Source organism: Ornithodoros turicata, chromosome 7 (genome assembly GCF_037126465.1).
Source record: "Ornithodoros turicata isolate Travis chromosome 7, ASM3712646v1, whole genome shotgun sequence".
Classification (NCBI taxonomy): domain Eukaryota; kingdom Metazoa; phylum Arthropoda; class Arachnida; order Ixodida; family Argasidae; genus Ornithodoros; species Ornithodoros turicata.
The window spans coordinates 40,093,892-40,107,391 of NC_088207.1; the positions used below are offsets into that span (position 1 = coordinate 40,093,892).

The window sequence follows — 13,500 nt, forward strand, 5'->3', positions numbered from 1 at the left end:
AACTTCCGATGACCATAGGCATATATCATCGGCGTACATACCGATATGCACACCCTTAGGGAGTTGCTCAGGAAGAAGTGCCATAACTATACGAGGGGTGTTCAAGTCAAACCGGGACTTTCTGTCTCCTGAGTATACAAATGGCTCGCGCTACTTCTTTTTCGTCATTTTCACACGCGACAGGCCTCCGCGTTCACTACGTGGTGGTCCAAAGTTTGTGCAAAACAGAGGACACGTGCTAGACAAGATGGCCGACAACGAGGTGAGCGCGCACATCGAACAGCGAATTGTCATTGAGTTTCTCGTGAATGAAGGCGTAAAGTCATCTGAAATTCACAGAAAACTTCAGGCTCAGTATGGCCACGATACACTTAGCCGCAGCAAAGCGTTTGAGTGGTGCAAACGGTTCCGAGACGGCCGTACGTCAGTGCTGGGCGATCCCGGCCGGGGCGCTCAGAGCCCAATGTCAGAGTTCCTGAGAACATCCAACTTGTGGAGCGCCTGATCCTCAAGGAACGACGGATTACATGTCTCGATATCAATAGTGCATATAGTGCGATCAATAGTGCATATAACTGCCAGGTTCTCGGAGATGTGCATAAGGCACTGAAGCAAAAGCGGCCGGGCCTCATCACCAAAGGAGTCCTCCTCCTACAGGACAATGCACGCCCGCATACCGCGCATCTCACGACACGCACCTTACAGGAACTTGGCTGGGAGTTGCTGCCACATCCCCCTTACAGTCCAGACCTCGCGCCCAGCGATTTCCATCTCTTCGGGCCACTGAAGGCGTTCCTTGGGAGCCGCCACTTCAGCTGCGACGACGAGGTCACAAATGCGGCCCGATCGTGTTTGCTACACGCCGGTAAGGATTTCTACGCTGCTGGCATTCCAAGCCCTCGTGAAACGCTGGGACAAGTGCATCAGTGCAGCTGGAGATTACGTTGAAAAATAAAACTAATTTCTCGCCTGTAAGTTTATTTTACGTTTGCGAAAAATGAAAAGTCCCGGTTTGACTTGAACACACTCCCTTGTGGTACACCGCTGGAGACGTCGCGATTGTCACTGCCTCCGTCTTCCGTGTGCATGTGTACGGAACGGCCTCGTAGGAAGTCCACAATCCAGCGAAGGAGCCGACCGTGAATTCCACGGATGTACAGGCCATGAAGCACATGGTGATAACTAACCGTGTCGTATGCTCTGCGAATGTCTAAAAAGGCCGCCACCGTGACTCGACCGTGATTCAGACAGCGACTGCAGATATATACCGACGGCTCGGTCTCCGCGGGCGTCTCCACAGCAGCACTGTTCCTCCCTTCCGAAAACATCGAACAAGCCTTCAAGCTCCCCCACGAAACGTCGCCCACCGAAGCGGAGCTTGTAGCCATTCACGAAGCACTGAAGCTTGTATCCGCTCGTCCACCTGGAAGCTGGACAGTCCTCACAGACAGCAAGTCGGCGCTGGAGGCACTGTCTTCGCCTCGCTCGCAAGTGGTTTCTGACATCCGCTCACTGATCCTGGTTGTGCACAACCTCCTCGTCACCTCCGGCCACTCCGTGTGGTTTCAGTGGGTGCCAAGCCACATTGGCTTGCCGGGAAACACACGTGCCGACACAGCAGCGAAGCGCGCTCATGGCGCAGCTGAGTGCAACACTGTCATCCCGTTATCACCATCCGTCTGCCGCATACACATCCGCCGGCGCGTTTCCTTCGACACCCACCTCTTCATGGAAAACACTGTCGCAGCCAACACCTTCCTCCACCGCATTGACCCGAAGATGGCCTTCAGTGTGTCGCTGCGGCTGTCTCGAAAGGAAGAGTCGGCTCTGCATCGTCTTCGCCTGAATGTCGCCCGTACTCCATCGTTCCTGTTCAAGATCAAGCAGCGCCCCTCTTCGGCGTGCCCCTCCTGCTCCACCGACGCCGACACCCATCATTTACTCATGACCTGCCCAAGATATGCCGCTCCTCGGACCGCACTCACGCACCGTCTATCTGCCCTGGGGCACAGAGACCTGTCTTTGGCCACCCTACTGGGCCCCGTAGGGCAGAAGCAATGGGCTGTTACCAGAGCGCTCATATGCTTCCTGGGTGACACTGGGCTCCTGGACTGCCTCTGAGCGGTCGTGTACTCATGCCCCTCTGCTGCCCATGTGCCGCTTGCGTCTTTCTCCCTTTCTGTTTTTTTTTTCCTTTTCTTTCTTTTCTTTTTACAAGGAATAGCAAGTCGGCTCCTGCCTGGCTGACCTTTCCTTTTTACCTGCCTCTTTTTTTTTCGCAATAAACATATTCCCCCCCCCCCCCCCCCCCGTGATTCAGACTGTTCTACGATGGCTTCCTATTGCTTGCACAGTGTGCTGTAGACGTAGATAACCTGAACCCTCTGCTCTCAGTGATACAATTTAGGCTTCATTCTGCACTGGACCTCAGCATTGTCAAAACATGTAGCAGGACTGAAACGATAAATGCGCAACGAATCTTACGTTCGCATTTCTACGTCTAATAAGGCCAATGCAGCGCATAAAACGGCTGAATGGCCTCGTTGTGGTGTCGATGTGCGAGCAAATTGAATCACAAATATAATATAATGAAATTCGACAGAGATAACGTAACTGACAAAATCGACTCTTTCTCCTTCTTTCTTTTTTTTCTTCTTTTTTTTCCAAGAGTAATACTTGCGCTTTGAAATGCGAGCACGTATGCTCTTGAGAAAAAAAACTTGCTATGGAGAGAAAGCGAAGCGCTGCGTGGTGATATAACGCATGTCCATTGGAACAGTCGGTATGCAAAATCGAGAGTTGGATTTTTTTTTCGACCATACGACCCGAGATCATATTGAAAAATCGCATTGTTAAGGATGTGATGGGGTATCATTCTTTCATGTAATCCACCTGCATCATTATAAATTCTGTGCAAGCAGATTGCGTTTATTATCTCTCGAAATCCCGCTTGTGCCACAAAACATACAAAAAAAAACAACAAAAAACACCACCCTCGAAAAATCCTGCTTGATTCATTATGCAGCCTTGTAAGGAGTAACCACGGAAAATACTTTTGTTGAACGGTGTCGTATAGCTAAGCAACTCAATTTATATGAACGCTCGCTATTTATAGCCCGCTTTGTGTATCTGTTCTGCATATGCCCCACGGAATAATGTTACCGGCATTACAGGCACCCTAGAATTTGCGATCGGATACTGCATTATCGAAAACTCGTCTTATTTGTGCCGTGAATGTTACACATAAGGTTTCTCTGCTGTATGTGTGGCGACATGTTGCACGTGCCGCCGGGTAGGACTGCGGATAATTTCGACCGCCTGGGGTTCTTTTGACGTGCGTCGGAAATCTCCGACACACGGTGCTGGAAACTCGCCTTGACTCGTATTCTGGTGTTCGTAAATTTCCATGTACTGTTCTACACGAGGGAATAGCAGAATCTGTAGACTCGGGTGTACCTGTTTTCGGTAGATTGATTTTGGACCGTTTCATCGGGTAAATCGCCAGTAACATCGGGAGCACATAAACACACTCATTTACAGCCAAGAGGAGCCCCGAGTAACTTTTGTTTTGTTTGCCAAAGCGAAACTATGGGGATATGACTACTGTAGAGGTCGCCCCCGTTGGCTATCACCGATTGGCTTTCTCCTTGTCGGCGAAAGCTACTGTTCGTTTCAAAGGCAAGCGCCAATCCGATCCGATCCGATCCACTCCGATCCAGTCCGATCGGTTCCGGAGATAACGGACAGCGCAATTCCCATTCCGGAGCTAACTTTCCCACAAAATTCCGAAGGGATATGATGCAAGGTATATCTAAACAGGTACCGCAACTCCCATAGGCCCCAGTGTCTTCAGAATGACGCCATGATAGAGACGGTCAGCGCCATCCATCCGTTGCGCGGACTACTACGTTTGTAAATAAATGGCGTCAGAGATGACGTCATCAGTATGAATAATAAGTAGTGCATAATTAGACATGACAGGTTTACATTCGCGCACTTCGTTTGCGTCGTATTCCCTCTTCGTCACCCAGGCAACAATACCAGACGAGAACACAGAAAAATAAATCATGTCAGGTTTAATGAAACGTATCAATTCGAAATACATACAGTTATCACAGATTTTGACAACTCCAAGCAGAGGGGCATCGTGACGACCACACAGAAATTAGGAAGGTCCCCTTAAGGTCCATTTCTCACCTAGAGCTATAAGTACACGTATTGATTAGAGGTTTGCATATATTCAGTGGGTGGCCATTATGGGTCCATTGCAACAAAACATCACATCGTTGGTGCACAGCTGATTCCTGGCCACTCACGCTATGATGGCCGCTCGTCCCATGACGAAATTTTTTTTCGCGGGGCCCTCAACAGGAGATGTATTGTATTCATCTGTTCACACGTGTTAATCCTGGTCTACAGCTCCGAGATGTGAACGTCGCTTCCTGTTTAACCCAAAAAGTGTACGAACTCCGTATTGCAATGCACGGACACACGGCACGGATACAGAGATACACGGATAAACACGCCCACTGTGACACATGCGCAAAGGAGCAGGATACGGAAATGTACTTGGGTGGTAGGTGATTTCGTATATGTGCACGAGTGGGGCAACAGAAAGTTTTTTCTACATTGAAATTATGTATAACCTATTAGTACACACACAAGCCGTGTCCTTGTTGTAAAGTTTTTTTTTGTTTACGATCGTACCTCTACTACCAACACCCAGGATCGCTCGCGCCTCATGATGGTAGCCTTGCCGATGGGTCTAATTTGGTATTTTCTCTTGTTTTCGCTACCAGTTTAGATATACCTTGTATGATGCTCCATGTTTCTACGAAGCATTTAGATGAGGTTGTGCGGTCTCAAGTTGTCTCGCTTTCACGCCCTGGCTGTTCTGGTCGATTCTGGACACAAGGATGTCTGCTATGAAGAACAAACCGAGAAGAAATAAGAAGAGACCAAACCAAGTTGATCATCTTGACGAAAAGGACCCAAATGGAGCCAACACATGGACGGTCGACAAAAGCGAGATAATAAGAGATATGTGTGGAACGCCCTTGCAAGCTTCAATAGACCACCCGCCGCGGCACGTCATATCAAGATATGATTGGGAAAGAGTGGATCGTTGGCAAAACAAGCGCACGAGGTTGTTGACGTCGTGTATCTTCCTGGTTTTCGCGTTTTGTGAGGTGAGGTCAGGGTGGTATATCTGCCTCGCACATGAATTTTTCCTTCGTATCTCCTTCGCGCAATGGCATCCATCATCGGAAACAACCGTCAAAACAACTCATGTGTTCGGCGGCTGCCACGTGGCTTTATTTTGCCGTTGCGTAGGCTGTTTGCAAACAGCGGGTGGTCTAATAGACGCATCGACAGTTGTGCCATACGTTTTAGGGATGAGACTGCCGAATACATGAAAGCTCTCCATTGGCCCCCGGACCCTCTGGTATGGCCAAGTTGTAAGGGAGGCCACGTCTAACCGGTCATTGTTGCGACTGCTCGTAGGTATATACAGGGTGTTTTACCTAACATATTGAAAAATCGTACGAAAAAGTCTGTTCGTCTGAAATTTATGGGGTCAAAGCTGTTTATCTTGGGGGAGGTTCTGCCATGACTTACGAGAGCTTTTATCAATTTCAAACCGCGAGAAATTGAATTTTCTGAATTGAACTTCGAAATTTGTCAAGCCAGCCTGACGTTATTTTTGCCAGAAACAGAAAGCGCGTGTCGGATTTGCCCCACTCCGTAGCAAAATACATCCTCTGTTACAATAATAATAGCTGACAAAAAATCAAAAATAAAATAAAATAACGAGCTAAAATCTCATTTCGACGCTCGCAAGTTGTAGGCCGTGCTCAGATCTCTGAAAGAAGCGATTCCAGGAGTCCATGCAGATGCCCTTTCACTTTTCCTTTTTCGGATTTTAGCTGATAACGTCAGCATGGTTTGCAACGCCACGTTATCTGAACCAACAGCGAGAAAGGAACAGGATGAGGCGGGACACCGTCTTCTGCTCCCCCGCATCTCGCATAAGGCCCATTTCATACTACCGTTTTTCTCGTCCGTCTGCTTCAAAAATAGAACCGAGAGGCAATCGAGCTCCGCAAGTTCCAATGGGTCCGATTTGCCTCCGTGAAAATACACGGACGGGAAAAACGGTAGTGTGAAATGGGCCTAACCTGATGCAGCACTGAGATCGGCCGACAACTTCAGCTCCACGAAACGAGCTGCTTTCGCAATCTTTTTTTCAGCTATTGTATTTTGTAACGGGATTGAAAAGGGCATAAACTTTCAGGTTCCGATAAAAAAAAAAAAAAAGAAGAAAAGAAGAAGACGTTACGGCAAAAACTCCCTCGAGATAGAACAGCGTAGATGCAAGCTAGCTAGTGGATAAACTTGGATGGGCAAGGCGCGTAAACAACACAACACAAAGGCTCAATACCAGCAAGGCGTTTAATCGATAATGACAAACTTCAAAAACACGTAATCGGTGCGTGTGAGACAGAGAGAGGGGAGTAGGGAATTGAGGGCGAAGTAAGTTGAAAGAAGGTCACAGGAGGCGTCTGAAGGCCGGGTGGATACAAATAGAGTCGCTAAATTGTGACTTTAGATACAAACTATTTAGTGACCAGTGTTGTACCCGTTACCGAAATATGGTATCGGGATACCGATACTCGTTACTTGAGAAAAAAGTATCGAAATACCGGTATCGATACCTCTTTTTTAAAGTAACGGAGTGCCGCTACCGTTACTGAAAGAAAAAAAAAAAGTAAGCGATACTTTTGTTTGAAATATGAGGATGATGCAACATAGAAATATCGCTTACGTCAAATGTTTTGCAGTAAAGCTAAAGCATATTTCATATGTAGTTCAGACACGTTATGCTTTACTTTTATCATGGTTTTGCTAAACTTTTTTATCACGGTTAGTACGAACCGTGCTTTTATCAATAGCTGGTTCTCGAAGCCGTCTTCAGTGATCCTTGCAGACCGTGATCTCTCCCGCAGCTGACAGAGGCCAGTGTGGCAATTACGTTAGTGTCAGGCCCACACATACCGTGGAGCCCAATGCCCAAGGAATCCTATCCGAAGTTGACAATGCCACACCATATGTGAGTGTGACTCAGTGGGACACGGCAGCTTATAGTGGAATTCAGAGGGCACTGTCAAAGACTTGACCTCTGTTCGTCGATCTCAGTTCTTTTCTTGAACACAGCGTGGTTATTTCCTCCAGTTTCAAAGAAAAACACTGAACATGTGTTTGGTATAACTCCATAATTCCGGTAGCAGAGCACGTAGATGTGTACACAGACTTCTTGTCGATGGCTATAGGAGGACCATTGACAATGAATAAGAGTGAGAAATATGGTCGGCGAAGAAAGGGCGAGGCGCTAAAAAGCATCGGTATCGGTAGCGATACAGAAATCGCGTTACCATAAATTTGTAACGTAAATACTTTTCCGATACTAATTTTAAAAAGTATCGCCGATACGCACTCCGATACCGAAAAAGTATCGATTACTGCGACGGCGATACGTACAACACTGTTAGTGACTCCAGATACAAACAGAAAGCACACTAATACGATTGTCCACACTGCCTCTCCCTCGAGATATTGCGTTGACCCCATAATTTTCATGGAAGTGGATTTCTATTACGATTTTTAAGACGTTAGGTGAGACGCCCTGCATGTTTCGATACCAGCTGCCCAGACAAGAAGTGAGAGGGCCCTTCGGCAATGACAAATATGAGCTGCAAGAAAGGACACGCAGCTCATCACTAAACGCGTCGAGCAGCTGGTGTTCTTTCGTGAAGACATGTAGATTTTCACACGTTTTCACGCAAACTGCAGTAAACAGCAATACTTGGAAGTTTTAACTTCGGAATTATTCGTAGCAAGTCATCATTCGCTTGGAATTCTCTTTGAACCCCAAAAATAAGCGTTCCCACAAGCCTAGCCGACATTCGATTGTCTGAACCGAAGAAGAAACCGGATAGTCATTAGCAGAGCCGTAGCAAGGCAAGTTGGCGCCCAGGGCAGGGTAAATCTGAAGCGCCCACCCCACCTTTCCCACTGCCGTCGGAAGTCACGTAAGCAAAGAAATGAGAACGCTTATATGCACTGCCGAGATAGTAAATTCAAATTTTCTTCGTTCCCGCTTTATCCTATCCAAACAACCTGCCAGGGCCTGCCGTTCGCGGGGGCGCCTGACGAGGGCGCCCAGGGCGGCTTCCCCTCTCGCCCCGCTGTAGATACTGCTCTTGTGATTAGTGTCTTCATCTTCGAACAAACGTGCAAATTACGAGACTGAGTGTTGAGAAAAATAGACGAGATGGGAATACGGCCGCGAACATCTCCCCATGATATCAACGGCGCGCACCAAACTGCCAAGGGGGCCGTGGAAACAAAACAGCCTATTTCTCTAGGGAGCAGTCGATTGGAGCGGCAGCGAAAGATGAAGCGGCCGCAAATGGAAAAAATAACGTAGTTCTGAACAGTTTTATGGGACGTGTAATAAATTCCTTCGCTTTCTGACGGTGTACACCACAACGAAAATCTGACCATAAAAAAACTTGTTCTCCACCGGACTTCCAGCACGGAATACGGCTTGTGCCGTTCGCAGAGCAACCACATGATGAACCAATACATACGAAAAAAAATAATAAAAATAAAATAAAAAAGGTGTTAGGCGTGCAGGAAAGAAAACGCGCGGGCGTGGCTAACTTCAACTGTACTCAAAAATACACTCTCAGAAATGAACTTCACCGCATAGCACGCTCCTAGCCAACCATGATCTCGAGTGATATCGTTATCTGCCCTGATTTGTTAACAACGGGATGCGTACGCCTTTTCTGTGACAATTATGAACAGCATAAGTGTCACAAAAAAGGCGTACGCCTCCCGTTTTCAACAAGTCGGGGCAGATAACGATATCATTCGAGATGATGGTTGGCTAGGGGCGTGCTATGCGGTGAAGTTCATTTTTGAGAGTGTAACAAAGACGTGTGGCGGCCCGTGTGTGATGACGAAGACGTGCCTCTGCTGCCACGCGCTACGGCGCTGGCACGGCAGTTCTACCGGCACCGTCCTAGCGTGAGGCCACGTCCATCTGCCCCCTAGGACATTCCATCATCGCTGGTCAGGACTCATGTAGAGGAACTCCACCTCCTCTACAGACGGTTAGGAGCATCAACTATTTTGTCTTGTTTTTACAACAAGTCTTGTTTTTAATTTATATAGTAAATAGTTGATGCTCTTAACCGTCTTTGTTATTTTTGATTCTATCGCCGGAAACTTGTACATTGTTTTTCTTCACGCTCTACGATGTTCAACTATACTCCTCTAGGCTTAAAGCAATGGAAAGAGGAAGACAAATTTTACACCTTTCCATACTTCGCACAATACCATGTGGGACGGTGGTGATGGTGGTGGTGGGGTGGTATTCCCGAGCGGTACGCCTGCCTTGCGGCATGTTGCTCGGTGAGGGTGGGGCAGTGCGTCCTGGGACGACTTCACAGGGAACTGTGCCGCCATTTGTCTTGAAGCGGTTGGCGTAGCATGCTTATCCGGATATCCGCTAAGCCACGGGAAAAGTCACATGCGACTCCATGATGTAGAAGACTATGAGTCTGGGCACACAGAGGGACGACAGACAACACACAACACAAAAGTTTGAGTCGTGTGTTGTGTGTCGCCCTCTGTGTGCCCAGACGCAGGGTTCGCCATTATGGAGTTCATCCACCAGCTATCCTGCCTCTAGGCCATTTTATCAGCCATATGTGACTAACAGAAATACAGTGAGAGTTGGCTATATGAAAGAATTCTGTTTGAACACGTGGAAACTGCTGTGATCACAGCTCATAAGGCTTGAAAAGAAAGACCTGCGGGCATCTCCTTCAAACTTTATCCCGTAGTGCCTCCTATCCTTGCACAGAGATCGGACATGGTGTCTCTCGTATTCTCATATAAGGCAAATTCTTACAGGATCTGCGTGTTGGTTTGAATGAATTTTGGCTACTGCAACTGATGTTTATTTTAAGAAAAATCTCTACTTCATATAAGCCACCTGAAAATTCACTGCACCTTTGACAGGAAGCACATTCCAAAGCTAACTGTATCAATATCCGATAATCACCTATAGAGAAAGACCAGTCATTGCATAAATCAAAATGCTACGGTGATCCTGTTTTAGCAAATTTTGAGCCAATCCGCACTGCGTGTTGTGTCACTTGATTAGTTGTTTTTCGGCGTACAGAACGTCCTCGATGTACCATTCCTTCGAACTTCAGCTCCCCCTATATGCATGCAAAGGATTTCCGACCAGCTCCCGTGGCATATAGGACGATCGCTTTCCACGCCGAGACTGGGAGGTGACACGGGTTCGAATCCTGTCACCGACTGTGCTGTCTGAGGTTTATTTTCCTGGGCTTTCCTATGACTTTCCGGACGAATGTCGGCACAGTTCCCCGTGAAGTCTGCCCAGGACGCATACTCACCCCCGTGTCCCCCACTCCTTCCTGCTGTCCTCTCTCCGTCTGTCCACGTCTGTACGCTGCTCATAGCCACAATTGCTTCGCAGCGCTAACACGGAATTAAAAAAAAAAGGACCTCCGACACCCCCCGCTTCGAAGGTAACGTAAATAACCAATTAAATAGGGCAATGTTGCCTCCCACTCCAATAACGAGGGACAATACGGTCTCCAGTGTAAGACCTTTCTGTAGACCACGTATTCTGCAGTATATAAATGAATTCCAAGGACTCTGCTGAGCCTTCGAGTTAATTAAACCCATTGTGCAACTCTACAATGTGGAGCCTCGTTCCAACGCGGACTCATCATTCTGTGCAATCTTTCCTCATTAACTTGGTATGACGACACACGGTACGATTCCAGTCGGGTATTCGTCCGCCCCTAGACTCATTATCTTTCCCCATTATGGGCAGTAGATAACCAGTTGTCTCCCCGTATCCCGAAGAAGCTATCTAGACTCTAGAGCCTTTCGAAGTGGTCTACTCACGTTTCTCGATCTCCGAATATAAGGTTGCGCGATGCTACGTAATGTATTACGTAACGTTATATTCTGACGTACTATAGTGACGGGTTCTGACGTGGTTGTATGCTGGCGTGATGCCGTACGAGGACTGTAATGCGTCCGTTTATTGGTGGAGCCGAAAGATACAGAATAATGTCAAATCGGATTACGTGGATAATAGACGAAATTCCCGATTTGTCGCTAGCAAAAAAACATGACTTCCGGTTTTTCACACGTTAAATTCAAAGCAGGTAACTTAACCTATGGATTACTTCCGTCCCCTTCACCACGCGTCAGTAGGTCACTCTACTGAAGAATGAGGTATTTATTCCTTTTTTCTTAGATAACCAAATCTTGCTGGGGGTTCCTGAAGCACGCATAATGCTACGTTCATTGCAAATTTACAGTGCAGTGAATTACAGTGTGTTTCAACGAAACTCATAGTGCATATGTCTGAAAAGTTTCTCAACGAACAAAAGGCGTGCATACCCCGCTGTAACGATTGGCAAGGTTCGTCGGTAATTTACTGAGTAAAACAAACAAACAACTAGGTGCAGGTGAATGTAACGTAATTGTTGTTGTTCCAAAACAGTAGTATTTCAGCTACCGCGTTGAACGAGGTTCCTATACACTCGCGACGTTCCTGGACGCTTGATATCGCTCGAACAGAGCCGTCACAAAACGCTCTCCCCCCATATTCCATGTCGCCCTTCCTACGTAGACACTTATCCATATCACCCTTCCCCTCTACCACGTTCCTTCTTGGAAAAATGAAGAACAGAAGAGATGTTACGCGTTGCTACATTGTGCAATTTATCCCGGAAGTTGTACTTTTCTTTTATGGCAATCGTGCTAAGACTCTTTCGGGCGTGATGAACGAGCTAGACAGAGCAGCCTCTCTGAAAAAGAAAATAAATACCGCGCAGATTTTGTCGCCATCGCAGAAACACGTTTGTCAGGAGCAGATAGATGTTCGTTAAGACGTTCGTTTTAGGTTTCTTCAGATTCCGCCACAAGAACGCATTTTACATGTACCGCACGAGGTAAGAAAGGGAATGCTAATTTTGAAAACAAATGTAATAATTGAGGCTTGTGCAGTGACGTCACGTTTGGTCACATGACATTGGAAAACATGGCGCCGCACCGGAGTCACAGTAAGAGTAAGGCATGCCGTGAGTTGCTGCGGACGTCATCATGACGTTGGTAGACAGACTGAAACCGAAACAAATCGGAAGGGGAGGGCGGGGATCCCTCCCTTTCCGATACTTCCGGTACTTGTTGGCTGCCCCCTACTGAAAGAAAAGTAGGACCGAAGGTGGCGTCCCTTTCAGAGACCATTGTAATCCCCTCGAGACCGTGGCTCTCGGGCGCGACTTTGTTCGCCCCCTAGCTTTGAGCGTAGTTCAACTCTACCAAATTGGTGGCGCTGTCGAAAACTATGACGTCATTTGTTTACGAACAGGAAGAGGTGTATTACGAGATGAAATTGTGAAAACACACGCTGCTGCGTCATTCGGCCCGCAGTAAGACGCCTATGACGCATCCCCATGTTTTCTCATGTCACGTGGTTTCAAAGGCTGCGCGTGACGTCACGTACACGGGCCTCATTGGAGTGTTGTTGGTGTGCAGCACCCTTTTATGGTGAAGTCCGTTCTTGCTTCTTACGCGGTGGATAAGAAGAGTACAACACTGGAAAGTAGAGAAACACACACACACACACACACACACACACACGCGAGAGGACACCAACGCACGAAAAAATGCAAGAAAGTGAAGAAGCAGCAAAACGCACTGCTGCTGCTGGTGATGGAGGTATGATGTTCTAAGGAAGAGGAGTGAGGTCTGACTGTTGAAACAAGCTAAGCAAACTGCTCAGCAAACAGCCATTCTGCATGGGGCAGAAGAAGTAGAAGAAGAGGAGGACAATCACTTATCAAGCCAGGCCAGTGTAGAGCATCTATAACTCCGAGAGATCTTACTTGCTAGAATGTAGAACTACGATCAAACACACAAAGACATACATCTAAGCACAAGCACACGAAGAAGAAGATTGCGAGCTCAGAAACCGCCCGCGAAGAGATCTCATTGGTAGAAGAAGAAGAAGAAGATTACTGGCCACTGGCTGGTGGCCACTGTTCCTAGTGGCGGAAGGAGAAGAAGATTACTGGCCAGATTAGCCCTGGCCAATCTTCCTTGCGGATCGCAGCCATCTTCCTGGGGAGAAGAAGAAGAAGAAGATTACTCTGCACGAAACCCTGGCCAATCGCCCTGTGTGGCTAGTGGCCACCGTACCTAGTGGTGGAAGAAGAAGAAGAACAGTAACCTTAGAACGATGTCTGCTCCGTCACCCAGTACACCAGCATTGTCGGTCGACAAAGTGTCCAAACCACAGTATGCCTGCTTCGGAGTCACGATCCTAGCAGCGTCGATCGGTGCCATCTACTGGGCTTCAGTCCTGGTCACTCGCAA

At 47.5% G+C, this 13,500-nt stretch overlaps 1 protein-coding gene across 1 annotated transcript; it reads left to right on the top strand.

Annotated features, from left to right (window-relative positions):
• The first annotated feature begins 835 nt into the window (after nucleotides 1–835).
• On the top strand, nucleotides 836–13,173 carry LOC135400603 (uncharacterized). The gene is made up of 3 exons (XM_064632437.1): nucleotides 836–918; nucleotides 1,248–2,043; nucleotides 13,018–13,173. The coding sequence occupies exons 1-3, from the start codon at nucleotides 836–838 to the stop codon at nucleotides 13,171–13,173; spliced, it is 1,035 nt and encodes a 344-aa protein (XP_064488507.1).
• Nucleotides 13,174–13,500: the final 327 nt, after the last annotated feature.